The sequence below is a fragment of the Poecilia formosa genome, unplaced genomic scaffold (genome assembly GCF_000485575.1).
Source record: "Poecilia formosa unplaced genomic scaffold, Poecilia_formosa-5.1.2 Scaffold218, whole genome shotgun sequence".
NCBI lineage: Eukaryota > Metazoa > Chordata > Actinopteri > Cyprinodontiformes > Poeciliidae > Poecilia > Poecilia formosa.
In genome coordinates, this window is record NW_006800157.1 from 936742 (window position 1) to 951491 (window position 14750).

General features: G+C 37.4%; 1 protein-coding gene across 3 annotated transcripts in view; it reads left to right on the forward strand.

Moving 5' to 3' along the window:
• The window catches only part of LOC103149155 (uncharacterized), a 40549-nt gene that overhangs the window by 4728 nt on the left and 21071 nt on the right, over nucleotides 1-14750 (forward strand). For 2 of the 3 annotated variants that reach the window (XM_007568178.2, XM_016679706.1), the window contains exons 3-24: nucleotides 81-142; nucleotides 379-408; nucleotides 514-1595; nucleotides 1718-1959; nucleotides 2615-2667; nucleotides 3127-4706; nucleotides 5256-5387; nucleotides 5476-5510; nucleotides 5766-5918; nucleotides 7387-7515; nucleotides 7703-7741; nucleotides 8594-8719; nucleotides 8810-8936; nucleotides 9488-9658; nucleotides 9742-9776; nucleotides 9917-10081; nucleotides 11299-11433; nucleotides 11547-11585; nucleotides 11672-11812; nucleotides 12749-12834; nucleotides 13059-13082; nucleotides 14033-14376. In XM_007568178.2, the coding sequence (XP_007568240.1) occupies nucleotides 81-142; nucleotides 379-408; nucleotides 514-1595; nucleotides 1718-1959; nucleotides 2615-2667; nucleotides 3127-4706; nucleotides 5256-5387; nucleotides 5476-5510; nucleotides 5766-5918; nucleotides 7387-7515; nucleotides 7703-7741; nucleotides 8594-8719; nucleotides 8810-8936; nucleotides 9488-9658; nucleotides 9742-9776; nucleotides 9917-10081; nucleotides 11299-11433; nucleotides 11547-11585; nucleotides 11672-11812; nucleotides 12749-12834; nucleotides 13059-13082; nucleotides 14033-14376 (4930 nt within the window). The remainder of the gene's footprint in view (nucleotides 1-80; nucleotides 143-378; nucleotides 409-513; nucleotides 1596-1717; nucleotides 1960-2614; nucleotides 2668-3126; nucleotides 4707-5255; nucleotides 5388-5475; nucleotides 5511-5765; nucleotides 5919-7386; nucleotides 7516-7702; nucleotides 7742-8593; nucleotides 8720-8809; nucleotides 8937-9487; nucleotides 9659-9741; nucleotides 9777-9916; nucleotides 10082-11298; nucleotides 11434-11546; nucleotides 11586-11671; nucleotides 11813-12748; nucleotides 12835-13058; nucleotides 13083-14032; nucleotides 14377-14750) is intronic. The other variant, XM_016679707.1, reaches the window with a different exon arrangement.

Here is a 14750-nt window from a genome sequence, read left to right on the forward strand (position 1 = left end):
ATCTTAAATGTCTCTGCACCTTAATTTGTTTAGCAAATGTAATGTCAAGACAAGACTTTATTTGTTGCTGTTTATTTTAGGATTGGGTCACCCACCAGACAAGCAACCAACACCATGCCAACTGCAACCGCCTTCGCAACCAGTTAGTACATTTAGCCGTTTTTAAGAAATATTTTAAGTTTTTGGAAAGGTAAAGGGTTTTCTGGAGTATTGTTTGTTTTTTACACCTAAGAAATAACAAGAAAACATTTTAAATATAAAATATTTCTCCTTTAACCTACAATGGTGGTGGACTTTTGAGACATTATGTTATTTCAGAAAAAGTTTACAGTATCTAAGGAGACCTTTATTTGAATGTGCTGGGTTTTTTTCCCACAGATACCCTCATTGGGATGGGGAAGTGCAAAGGTAATCTATTTTTTCAAATTTGCAACAGTAACAACAAGTTTTTCTCATTGCCAAGTTTCTTTTTTTCAAATGGTTGATTTGATTCTTGTTCACTAATCTTTTTAGGGATGCAGTTAAAAGTTCTAAGACTTTAACCCGAGCCTCCCTGCATCATCGTTCCCGCTCAAACAGCAGCAGCAGTTCCAGCTCAGGAGATGGACGAGACAAATCCATCAGCCGTTCACGTTCCCACTCATACAGTCCATGTCATCGGAGGAGCTCAAGAGATGGACAGCACAAATACAGCAGCAGATCAGGACATAGCAAAAACAGATCCAGTACTGGCTCCAGTTCCCGTTCGTACAGCCCCATCTGCCACGGCTCAAGAGATGGAAAAAAACAATCCAGCGGTAGTTCCTCCCAACACAGGCTGCAATGCCGCACCTCAAGGTCTAGGTCTCGCTCTTGCTCCCCACGTTATAATCGTTCTGGTTATCGATCACGTTCAAGAAGCTACGAGAAATGGTCCTCACCAAAGAGAATGAATAAGAAATCAATTTCACCAAGAAGGAACCACAAACGGCAGTTGTCTAGAGGAAGAAGTTGTGAGCAAAGATCGTCACCAAGAAGTGATCAGAAAGAGGGGTCAAAGAGATTCCTTGAGCGCCAGTCTTCCCCAAGAATATATGATCATAAACAATTGTCACCAAGGCAATGGTCACCGAGGAGTGGTTATGCGAGACAGATGTCCCCAAAAAGAACTGATAAACGATGGTCCCCAACAAGCAATGGTGAGCAATTCTCACCCACAAGAAGTGGCAATAGAAGATGGTCTCCAGTGATGAGCCCTGGCCAACACTCCTCTAGGTCTAATGATAGACTAGAGTCACCACAAAGACGGACAGATGTTAGTACTTATGACCGGTCTCCGCCAAGAAGGGCCGACTGCAAATATTGGTCTCCGCCAAGGTACCATGATCGACAGTCATCCCCAAGAAGGAATGGTGATAAAAGATGGTCACCAACAAGAAAAGGTGAATCATTCCTTGAAAGAGATGAGAAACAATTCCTGTCAAAGCAGAGTGACGAGGAAACGACTTCTGTAAGAAGAAACCGCAAGAGACATGCGTCTCCAGAAGAGCAGCTGTCTTGTCAGAAAAAGAAGTCCAGTGTACAGATCCTGACAAACAAGCTGCTGGAAAATTCAGGTTTGATCTCAAAACATTGTTGAATCCATAAAATCAAAGTGTTAGCAATGTCTTTACTTGTAGAATGTCTCCATCTGTCCTTTTTTTTGCTAATTCTTTCTCATGCATTCTTCTCCTTCTAGCTATCGAGTCTGGCTCAGAAGAGTCCAAGATCAAAGATGTTGTAGATTTAGTGGTTCCTGTTTTACTGGCTGAACTTGCAAAGAATGAGGATTCCTCACAGTCATCATTGGGATTGCCCTCACAGGACAAAAGCAGGAAGGTCTTAACACATTCATCAAGTGAAAGACGGTTATCACCATCTTCCACAAAAATACTGTCCAAACTCAAGCAGAAACATGCAAGATCTTCTAAGAAGACCAAGGTTGGTGTGCATCTTTGAATTCATCAAGCTAAGATATGTTAGCTTCATCATTCCTACATTTTTGTAGACTAAATAAATTGCTAAAAATGTGTGTGGGTTGCAAATGGTTCAAAATTCAAGGGCTTCAGATTTGGAGTTGAAGATATACATCGCTGGTTCAAAAGGAGCAAACCTAATTTTGTTTCGTAATTCAACCACAAAGGTGGCCAGATACAATCAAGACTGTTGGACCTGATGGCCGTTTAAAAAAAAATCTCTAGCAAACATTACAAACTTGTGTTTCTGCCTGTGTGGAGATTGTTGTCAAAATTGGCAGTAGTGGGATATGGGTGAATTTGCACACTTCTGATTTCAACTCAAACTCATTGTTGAAAAATCTTTGCCTCTCTAAGAAGCAAGCGAGGTCCAATAAAAACATTGAGGACAGACTGAAATTATGCAAAAGGTAAAATGATCAACAATGGGAGGCTGGTGCAAACCTCTCAGGTGTGAAGCTTATTGTGTTTAGTATGAATATCCAAATGGATCAAATGTAAAAACAAGCAGTTGGCTTTTTCCTAAAGCCTCAAAAGAACATTTGTGTCAGTCCCAAAACTTCTGGTTATGACTGTAGATTGTATTAATCTGATCCATCTACAATGTGCTATGTTAACAGGACAAGAAGGCCCTCTCCATCACCTCACAACATGGAAGAAAACATCATAAACTGTAAGTTATGATGTTTTTTAGTTCAATAATTTTATGAATTATGCAGTAACAATCACCAAAAAATGTTTTAAATTCTTCCACTTTAACTTGTGTCAACAGATGCTGAAGCATTCAAGACCACTTCTGGATTAATTTTTATTTTTATTTTATATCTTGTCTTCCACTCATCCCCCCTCTTTACACATGTATAAAGCTAAGCATTTCTGTACAGATTCACTATGAATAATAGATCTGAAACGAAGATAAGTTACCATGTCTTGTTTTACTATGGTTCTCAGCTCTTAGGTTGTGAATGCCACTCATTCACACTTTGTTTGATGCAAAATACTTGATTCAAGGCCTTTTTGGAGGCTGTAAGGTTTGGGTTGTTTGTACAACAGCATAATACTATTTAAGTTTGCAGGAAAGTAAATGCTTTTTTTGTTTGAGTTCTTAAATGTATTTTTGTGTCTTTGACAGAAAATCTGGGGATACCAAGAAACTGGGTTCATCTGAGAGCTTGGACCTTCTTCCGATAAAAACGCTTTTGTCTTTGCATCAAAAACTTGTGAAAAAAGCAAAACGTTTGTCTTCCAAAGGATCACACGTCTCCAAATCCAAAACTTACTCGCAAAAAACACAGACTTTGAAGTCGGTTGTATCAGTAAAAGAGCCGTTGAAACAATTAGTTTCCTTGAGGTTCAGAAGTCTGGAAACGAGGCCTCATTTTGGCCTCTCAAATCAAAGAAGTGGACCTATAGTTTTCAGAAAAGATCAAGAAGATGCAGTTAAAGAAAAGACGAAAGTTAAAGGGACAAGGAGGATTATTATTCCTGAACCAAATGAAGAGAATAAAACTATCACCAAGGTAAAGCCTGATTCTTCAAAAACATTTGCAAGTAAACCATTGGATAAAACTGCTGAATGTTGCGGAGTCGTTGAACTAATGAAAGTTGAAGATTCTTTTGGAAATAAACAACAAACTTCAAATGGTTCACTTCAGGCTCAGGAGACGATCGTCAAAACTCAAGAAACCTCAGACAAAACTTTGCCAAAAGTCCAACCAAGAATGGATCCAGATTCCAAGAAGTCCAAAAGCCTTGGAAAGAATCCTGATTCTGGAGTCACAAGATACAAACCAGCTACTAAAGTTTCCAGAAAAGGCAAAGGCTCTCAAGTTGCAGTTGAAGACGGAACCAAGGTTGGAAAAATGTTAAAGAAGACTGTTGCTAAAACAAAGAAAGGGAAGAAAATGGTTGCAAAAGTGAAGGTCAAGGCTCCAAAAACATCTACAAATAAAAAGCTGGATGAAACTACTAGATGTCTTTCAGAAGGTAAAGTGGGAAAACTTTCTGAAACGGCGTTTGGAAACTTCAGTAAATGTGATCAAGCAAGCGTCAAAGAATCTGAACCCTCCCTTTCAGTGTCCACAATACCAGTGATGGAAAACAGTCCAGGTGATTGTCAGATTTCAAAATCTGAGATCGCTAAAGCAAAGACCTTACAATTTAACACCAATGAAAGTCAAATACAAATCAGCCAAGAAAAAGAAGAAACTTCATCTAGGGACATAAATGTGTCCTCCAAGCTGATGTCGTCAGAAAACCTCTCTGCAGTTTGTCAAACCCTAAGAACAGACAGTTCTGAAATAAAGGTTGACAAATCTGCCTTCCTCTCAAAAGACACTGCTTGGCTTGTGAAGGCAAATGTTTCAACAGCTGAAACAAACATGCAGACAGAAGGTATTACAGATGGTAATGTGATGAAAAGAAAAATGGATTTTCTTGAGACCAAAGGAGATGAAGTGACTGCTACAAATGCCTCCCCAGCTGAACCTGAACATCCTCAACCAGGCAGTGAAGTTATCACCGCTGCAGATAAACCTGCTGATCCAACGATGAGTCAACAGACAACAACAACTCGAGAAACTCCAGGCCTGGCAGCGCTAAACCTGAAGACCAAACAGCTGGAGGTTCAACCGCAGTCTGCTGGAAGCTCTGCTGAGACACCTTTGGGTTCACCACAAAAAACTGGAGGGGAGGAGGAAAATGATCAAAAAGGTATGTCGGAGATGACCTGTTTGTAATTCTTTTCACCATACCTGACTTTCAAACTCAAATATGAAATAAAAGATAAAAGACTTATGCTTTTTCTCATGAGCCAAAATCGACATAAAATTATTCCCTGGCCAAAAATATATATTTTTCAACTAAAATCACCCAAAATATATATTTTTTAACCCTCTTAATAATTAACTAAGCATGCAATGTTTTAATTGATCAATAACAAACATTAGTCACTAGAGAAATGTGTAAATAATTGCAGATCCAGAGCTATTAAACGGTTTTGCATGTAGTCTGTAAAATCTTTTAGGCTTGATTGTCTGCTAAATTTAATTTCACATATTTTTGGTGGGGGGGTGTTGCACAAAGCCAGCCCAGGGCCACAAATAGCCGTTTGACACCCCTGCTCTAAAAGATTTTAGAGAGAAAAAAATCCACCATAATGTTTTATTTTTCTTCTTTCTACAAAAATAAAAATTATTCACCCAAATTTAATTTCTGTAATAACATATCTTGTCCTCTGTGCTAATCATTTCTCTTCTGAAGTTGATGTTCTGACCCAGAAGAACCCGGTCGCCTGTTTTCCAAACGCAGCAGCAGCAGCTCCGAATCGCGTTGAGTCCTTATTAGTGACTGTTGGCGAGAGGATTTGGTATTACCTGCAGCCACACAATTTCAGTAAGAAACCCGTTTGTATTTTCAAAAAAAAATACAGAACGTTTCTTTTGATTTTTAATGTTTCATTTTTGTTTTGACCCTCATCTAGAGTGTGTTCCTGCGGGAATTATCCTGTCGTCCAAAGTAAGATTTATTTAGCCTTTGGCTTTTTGATGTAGTTTATTGAGGAAAAATTATCCTAAAACTTGATTCAGTACATGAGTCTGAATCAAAACATTGAACCATATGTCTTCTTTTTTTGTCCATGTAAATTATCTAAATTAGTCATTGAAGTTTCAACTATGTTTTTAATTTTGACATTATGTATTTTACTCAGGTTTTTGCCTTCGCAGCTTTAATAACAACCACTTTTGCTTTCATTTTATTATTTTCTTCCAGCCTTACGCTCTCAACTCAACACTGCTGTTGATAACAAACCTTCCTGTGGACCATGGCGGCTCCTACACAGAGGAGGAAGTTGTAAATGTGCTCCGTCAATTTGAATTTCAATACGCACACGACAACATCTACGTTATCCCTCAGACAGGCATGGTAAGCACCTGGTTGTGTTTTTGTGTTTGGTTGAAACTCAGCATTCTGGGTGTCTTAGGGTGCGCTGAAGTGACCCAATTCCGATTTTTTTTGACATAATGCGACCTGTATCTGATCTTTTCATGGCAGTGTGAACAGCATATCCAATACGTGTTCGATTCAAATGCGACCCAACGTCCAGGTCGCATTCATCCGAACTGAACGTCACTGTTTCTCAACAAATCTCACTATTCTGCGTCCCGATACGTGCAAGCAAAACAACAACCATGACGGATTAGATGAGGATTAAGTTGTTGATATGCTGCTCCAGTTGGACAACAACTTCAAATATGTAAGCTAAGCTCCACCGTTAGCCTCCATGTTTACTTCCGCAAACACTGAGCACTTCTTCTTTTTATGGCAGTTGGCAGAACAATGAGAACGCTGACGCTATTGCTCCCTCTACTGCGCATGCGGGACACTTTCAGGTCGTTTACCCGTTCACACTGCAGAACGCATACAGGTCGCATTTACTGGCAGTGTGAACGGCCCCGGCAAAAAAATAGGAATTGCTAAAAATCGGAATTGGGTCACTTCAGGCTGCAGTGTGAACACACCCTTAGTGGAAGCTAAGTGAGCTAAACGTTTTCAAAATTAGCAATAGCGTTAAAATGCTAAACTAAAAATTAGCTACGCTATTAGCAGAAGTATGACAGTAATTTTTCTAAGGTTTTGAATATCAAGATGTTTTTTGATATTACATTTTGTTCTTTTGGGTTTTTCAATATTTTCCCCCCAGCCTGTTCCTTATTGTTTAATCGTGAACTTTGACCTCAGCTGATTCAAGTGATAACTGCTGGACTTGTTCTGTAGATTTCTGTCTGTTTAAACTGGCCAGGCACTCCCAGGAAGATTCGCTACTTTTCTATGTTTATGCTGTTTGTGCATATTGACTCATGTTACTTGACAAGTTCTGTTTTTTATGCAAAATTCACATTTTGTACAGTTTTTGTGGTTCTATTTGGGTCTGAACTGCTTCTAAAAGCAGCCCAAGCTCTAAAAGAAAAACAAACAAAAAAAACACGCAGTTGATGTTTTTCAGTGTCTGGAAATTAAGTCCTTTCAAAAACCTCTGAAATTTTAAGTCACATTTGACTGGCACTGCACAGTTACCTAGCAACCCCAGCCAGCCCAGCCCGTTACCTAGCAACCCCAGCCAGCCCAGCCCGTTACCTAGCAACCGAAGTGGAACTCTGGCATTTTTACTGTCATATTTTCACACAGGGTACGATTGGCTTGGCCTCTATCATCAACTGAAAACTGTACTTTGGTTATTATTGTCTCATGTATCAAAAATATGATCAAATTGTAACAAATGAGTGTTAAATTTAAGCAAAATCAGACTTAATTTGTAAAAGGTAGAATTTTGTTTTCATTTTTTTTAAATAATTTTTATAGAGTTTTGTTTTCTAACATTCTGTCTTTTCAGGCTTTTGTGCTCATGCCAAATGCGCGGTCATTAATTGGCCTCGTCGTCGCAGCAGTGCACGGTTATCTCTCTTTCAGATCGAAGAAACTCTTCTTGCAGATCGTGGAAACAGACATGCTAATGACACCAGTAAGCATGAAAAGAATAAAAAAAATTAAAATACTGATAAAAACAACCTGATTCCTGTCAACCTGCAACCAATACCATCAAATATCTATTTATCTGTCATTAAAAAACTTAATTTAAACAACATTAATACCCTGAAAGTAACCTAAAGACGCTGTAAAGTTTTATTTTTACTCTGTTTTTGTTTCAGCTTGGGTTTTATAAATCTCTCATCGGACTAACGCCTCTCGTAAGTAACCCAAACATTCTTGGATGGTTTTGTTTTGCTTGAGCTTATTTAGCGCTGCTGAACTGTCTAGTTTTGCCGTTCAGTGTTTGACCCTGGAAAGTAAGAACACCTTTGCTCAGTTTGGCAGCTGCAACTACATAGCATTTTCCAACAAATCCACCTTGTACAAACCTGTGTAAAGATTTTTTTAGGAGGTTAAGATATGAAAACTCTTTGTCACTTTTTACTTGAGCTGTACAATATATCACAAAAAAGAACTGTTTGCTAATACATGCCAAATGTTATGAACTTACATTTTTCATTCTAGTGTAAACACATAACGGTGAAAGAAGAAAAAATGGCAATAATATTGTCACTGCAATATTTACAGATGTTCAGCACAAAATATTAGAATTTCTCAAATAGACATTAAAACTTATACAAAAAGACGTTAGATCAGTGTGAGTTAATTGTCAATTTGGCAGCTGTAAGGTTGTATTCAAGACATCTGTTAAATTTCTTAAATTTTTATTTTACGGAGTTGGAAAAAAAATTGTGACGTCAATTTTTACTAATATCATTCAGCTCTACTTTTTTACAAAATGAGCAGTTGACTCAATCTGAGTGAAAAAAGATGGATCAATAACTATAGTAATTATAAAAACATATTAAATAGAAGAAGGATGATTAGGATAAACAGAGTAGTTTGTGAGGTTGGTGAGGAGAAACCTTCTGTCTGGTGAAATGACGTGAAACTACAAGTTTTGTCTGAACTAACTATGATTTAAGATCTGGGGCTAAACACCAGAAAAAATGGAGGAAAAGCAAATATATGTAGTTGTTTTAACGTTGTTCTGGCTGTCGCTGACACAGAACATGAGAGACGATGGCACCAGTATAATCTACATCCACAACATTTCGCCAAGCGACATCGCTGATCTCAGGAAAGCTTTGAGAAAAATTGGTCATGTGAGAAACTTCCTGCCTCTGCTCAACAAGGTATTAAATTTAAAGGTTTATATTCAAAGCCAGGTAGAGAGAAGGACCTAATGGATTTATTTCTGTTTTTGTTTTTTTTTGTTTTTTTAGGTTTTTGTTGAATTCGAGACAGTTTACGATGCAGATCGCCTCGGCGTTTGGTGCAGCCTGATGAGACTGGGTTTCGTCCACACAGTCAACAGGCTGAAAATACCAAGAAGCCTCAAGAAATCACAACGTAAGGACATAAAAGCTTAAACTTTGAATGAAATGTGCAAAAAAAAAGTAAATTTCTACATGCTTTAAGGAGATGAAGGCAATAAAAAGTAGGAAAGGGATAAAAAATGAATAATTTTAATGAGAAATATCCTGTCATCCTTTTTGTTGTTTCCGCCAGTAGTAACATCTGGTTGTTGATCACATGATTCCTGTGATGCTGCAAAAAAGCGTTTCCAGTTGCAGTTTTGCGAAATAAAGTAATTTAGATGCAGCCAGAAAAACTGTACTTCATCCTATAGGCAAAACATTTTATAGAAAATTTTTCCATTAACCAAATTTCTTTTTGAAATTCCAATTTGCCAAATTATATGATTAATGGAAACACAGCTACATTTAAATTACTCAGTCAAACTCAGATCAGTCTATTGTTGTTTGACCAGCAAAAACATTTTAAAGTGTTTGAATGTATTTACACAATCATCTAAAACCAAAAGAAAAAGCTTAACCTGCTACAAATTTTTCTACAAAAGTAACCAAACGCCCTCTATGATGCCGTCGTTGTTTATGCAGCACCAAAGCTGCCGCTGAAAGCTCTGCCAGACGGTGAGAAGATCTTACCCGACGCTGGAATCCCAGATGTGAAACCTGGCGTTCCTCAGGGCACCACGGCGCCGTGTTGGGTCACCATGATGACGCCGCCCTACGTCTTCCCAACCGTGTGTCCCTGGTTTAACATCCCCAGTAAGAGAAGCAAGATGCAGACACACCAGGCTCTCTGTAGGAGACTTCCCCTGATTGTGTTCATTTTTTAACACCATTTTTAGGTTTTCTGACGGTCCAAGGAGAAGAAGACATTTTGGTGAGGTCCCGTTTCCTGTATAAGAAATCAGAATCTTACTGTTGGCATTGAAAGTGTTTCTAAATCAGGGTTTATGAGTCAACAGAGGTGTTTCTTTATCTTTGGTTTTTCTGATTTCCTCTGAACTTGACGTCCCGTAGACGACTCCCCACCCAGGCTCTGAGTTCTTCACCGTCATGCTGACGGGTTTACCAGAAGGAAAATACAAACATGAGGATGTAGCGAAGCTGGTGTGGCGTTATTTCCCCACACAGAACCTGCAGACTCTCTACTACAACATCTTGGTGCTACCGCTGCAGAGGAGGGTAAGGAGCTCTTCCTGTAGACCGATTGCCTATTGCACAAAAGTCAAACCCCATTATTGTTTCAATTAGCTTTCTTGTTTCACTAAAGGTGAAATAACATGTAGCAAGTTTTTTCTCTATAGACATCTGTTGGATTTTTGCTGTCTTACATGAGATTTTTGGGTAATTATTGTAACGTTTGATAACTAAGCAAACTCTGCAAAGATCTCGACTACATGTTTTTCTCTTAGATCCTGCAAGTTTCTTTATCAGGTCTCTCACGGTACAGAGAGAAACCGCACAGATGGTCTAAATCTTTTGAAGGATGATAATGGTTGGCTAAATGACGTTAAGGCAGTGATGGCCGCCTCAAACTTAAAAAGTAACCCTAAAATCTTATAAGCTAAAGCTAATATGCTATAAAGACAGGGTATTTAGCAGAAGATAACACTAAAGTGCTATGCTAACATAGCATTTAGCAGCATCTAATGCTAATATGCTATACTAACAAGGTATTTAGGAGAAGCTAACGCTAAAGTACTATACTAATATAATATTTAGCAGATGCTTAGCGGTAAAGTGCTATACCAACAGGATATTTGGCTAAAACTCTATACTGACAATGTATTTAGCAGAATCTAACAGTGCAGTGCTTTACCACCATGACTCATGGTTTTGAGTTTATAATAGTTGATTATTGCTAACTCTTTTGCTGATTTAGCCTAACTGACCAGGGTAAGGCTTCGGTCAGCATCAGTAGATTTTAAACTGTTTACTGTTTTACAGCGATTCATTCTGGGTACAGAATAAACTTCATTTCACAGGTTTTTCAACTGAAAGTTTCCAGACAGCAGAGTGAAGTATCTCTTTACAACTAACCTGGAAATATTAATTTAAGGGAAGCTAAATGCACTAAACGTTTTCAAACTTAGCAATTCGCTAAAGCCCTAAACAAAAAATGAGCTCCATTCATAGCAGATTAGCAGAAACTAGTTGTTCCATTAATTTTTAAGAGAGACAATGTGTCTGTAGTAGACATTAGTAATTTTATTAAGCAAAATAAAGCAAGTTGGATTTGAAAAATAATCATTTGCAACAATATTAACATAAGCTCAGCAGAAATATGTGTATTTTTCAAAGATAAAGTTGGGGAAAACGTGAGCTGGGGTTGATTTGTATCTCTTAAACTGACCTTTGGGTTTTGATATAACCTTAAACACATTTTCTTTCACCGCTAGGCCTTTGTGTTCTTCTGCGACTGGGAGGCATGCCGCAGTTTCGTCTCAGATTGTGTGAAAAAGCCGGTTTCTGTCAGGAACTGCACTCTGAGCGTCCACTTGGTGCTGGAGGACATGTATCCTGGATCCAGTGAGGTATTATCTGAGGATGCTCTCTGACCTTTAACCTCCAGCAATCATTGTTTTTGTTTACCTTTACACTTATTCCCCTTTATATTTGTATTTAACTTTTAATTTATTTTGTGCAGGAAACGATGTTCAGGACTCTGATGAAATGGACGAGTGGTGTAAGTTTTATGTATTTATTTTTAGATACTGGCATCAGTTGGATAAAACGATCTGCTTTAACAAACTCCTGGTTTTGTGTTTTCAGTACGTTCCGGAGCTTTTCTTCCTGGAGAAGCGTCTGGTCAGCGTGGAGATCTATGAAGCGAATATGAATCTCATCGAGAGCATCATTAAGGAAGTCGCTGCCATCGGCAGTTTTATCAACTTTGTGCCGCTCACCAACAGGGTACAGCAACTCAAACCGCCTCCACTCTTCACAATAAACCTTTTATATCCTCATTTTTAACATTAAACCATTTTTAATCATTTTCCAGCAAAGATATTTGTTACTTACCAGATATAAGTTGGGGTGGGAATTTGACGTTTATCGTTTATTGTGATGAATTTCTTATTTTGATGATGATTTTTACTGTTGTCATTCTAGTTAATTCCAGTTTAAAACTTCCTAAACTGTAACCAGGATTGCTAGTTTTAATGTTTGTTCAATGAAAGCATCAATAGATTTGAAAATGTGATTAAATGCAGTTATAATTTGCAGTTTAATGATACAAATTGAACTTTATTACAAATGGAAATGTTTTTCCAGACGCCATCATTGCTACGTCAAAGAAGTAATAAATAGTTCTTATTGTCACTTTTATTATTATTACAAGAGTACCACAAGATAATGTAATAAAACTTTAAGTCTATATCAACCACCTGTAGATATAAGTTTAATTAAATCTACATTCATGATCATGATGCTGAATACCTTCAATCAATAAATTAATTGCAAAATGTGCAATCACGAATACGTAAATATAAATCACACGTATGTTTTCTGGTCTTGTCTTTATCTTAAATATTTATTCCTGTTTTGTTATTGCATTTTAGATTGTATATTTGGGTTTAATCCCAGAAAAAAAGGCTCAAATGATGATGTCTAGTAAAGAAACACTTTATAACAGAACCTGTTTGTTTGGTTATTGTGAAATGGATCACAAAATCACTTTACTGTGAATTTATTGAGGACTCGCAGTATCAAAGTAGTCAGTTACATTTGCTTGACTAACCTTTTAGAAAACGTGAACTTTTAGGAGGATTTAACAAATTTTATAATTGTCCTTAAAAAAATAAACTTAATATTGTAAATGTTTTTTGCGTTTTTAATTTCTTCTCGCAGATTTGCATTGAAATGGTTTCTCCCAGTTGTGCTGCCAAGGTGCTGCAGGAGATGCCCTTGAGGAAAGTTTTGCCTACGTGTCTCTGGTATGTTGTCTGGCTGAGAGGTACAGATTAAAAACACGGCACAGTTTCAGAAGTTGAATGTTGTCACGGCAACATTTTTATGCCGATTTTTGACCCGATTTTCCTTTTCCCACGCTCCAATTATTGGGATGACTAAAGATAAAGTATGAGGTTTTCCTGTTGTGTGTGATCTAGTCTTCTGGGAAGGATCTTGTCACCAAGTTATTTTTATTTTACCCCTACAGGGGGAAGATTGGACGTGTTGAGAGGTGAGTGTCGCCATTTTTTAACATGTTTGTGAAGCAGAGGAAGTTCGTAAAGATGTTAGTGGCCTAATTCATAAAATGTAATAAAATAAATGTTGTTTTTCCTAACAACTAGTGTATGTGCTGAAAGATTTCTACTTGTTTTAAGGCTGAAATAATTAATTGGATTAATTGTGTTCAATCGATTATTCAAGTAATATCCAAATAATTTAGTAATTGATTAATCTTTAACTGTAATAATTAGCAGTAATTAAGCCAAAACTGTACAAAACGTATAAACAGTTTACATTTAGGTTAAGATTGAACCTTTGTCTGTAAATACACAACAGTCCTAAAGCAGCAAAGTTGTCTAGTTTTAGCTTCACCTTTTTCAGATTAGCAGAAAAAAACCTCATCTTAACCACCTTTTGTGATCCAATTACTAATCGGTTAGTCCTAAAAAAATAATCAATAGGTCTATATAACACCGTATTGATAAGTCAGTCAGAGACGACTGAGCTTTTCACATGTTGATGTTGGAAATATTTTTTAGCTGCTTACAAAATAAAGGACTGCTGTTTGTTGCAATTTAGACAACAATGTTTTCTTTTTAAAGAACTATTTGTCTGTTTATATTTTTCATGTATTTTTAATATTGAATTAAAAAAATGGCTGAATAGGCATTTTTTTGTCCGATTCATCGTCTGAATAATTGATTAATCGTCGAGAAAATAAAGTAGGATAACCGATTATTAAAATAATAGTTGCAGCTCTAATTTGTTAGGAAATTTAAAGTTATTTAATGGAGATGAAACCAACATAAATTATAAATATTGATTACTTTAGCATCACTTTGTAAATCAGAGATGAGAACAAAAGTTAATTATGTTTTAAATATCCAGTCAGAGAGGATTCTTTTATTATATCTTATATATTATTTAGCAGTTGTTTTGATGTCTCTCTGTGATTTGTAGTGTGAAGGATCTAAGTCAGCGTCTGGAAGAGGCCGGTGGGATCACGATAAAGCTCGAGGCGGAGCCGTCAGCAGCCAGCGGTCAGCCTTCAGCCTTGAAAACTCTGGTGGATTTTCCAATCTCTGAGCCTCGAGGCGATGAAGTTGCAGAAGCTAATTCTGCCGCACCGCCGACTTTAATCGAATCAGCAGTTTCTAAATCTGGATCAAAGCTGGAAGAAAAAGTATCTGAACCTCCTGATGTCGTCCTGGACTCCAAAACTGAAGCAAATTCAACAGGAGAAGAATGTCAACCCTGCAGGGAGATTTCTTCTGCAGCAGATAACGCTGTCGGCTGCACACCGCGTACGTTCAGTTTAAAACTAGACGATGTTTGTGTGGTGATTATTTTAAAGAAAAAAGTGTTTGCAGACGATAAAAGACTGAAAAGACTTTTGTCACTTGCAAAAAGCATAGAAAATGTAAAAAAGAGACACTAGCTGCGTTTCTATTACAAATTTATGAAGAAATTTGTCAAACAATATTTTGCAGTTGTGGTGTTTCCATTTGAAAAAAAGATAATGTTTTTATTAGAAAACACCCAGCCATCCTTCTACCAATTTCCTGTCATCATCTTTGTCATTTCTCCCAGTAGTAACATCCGGTTGTTGATCAAGTGACTCACTTGATGTGAAAAGTTTCTGTTGCAGTTTTGCAGAGAAACACAAATTTTGATGCAT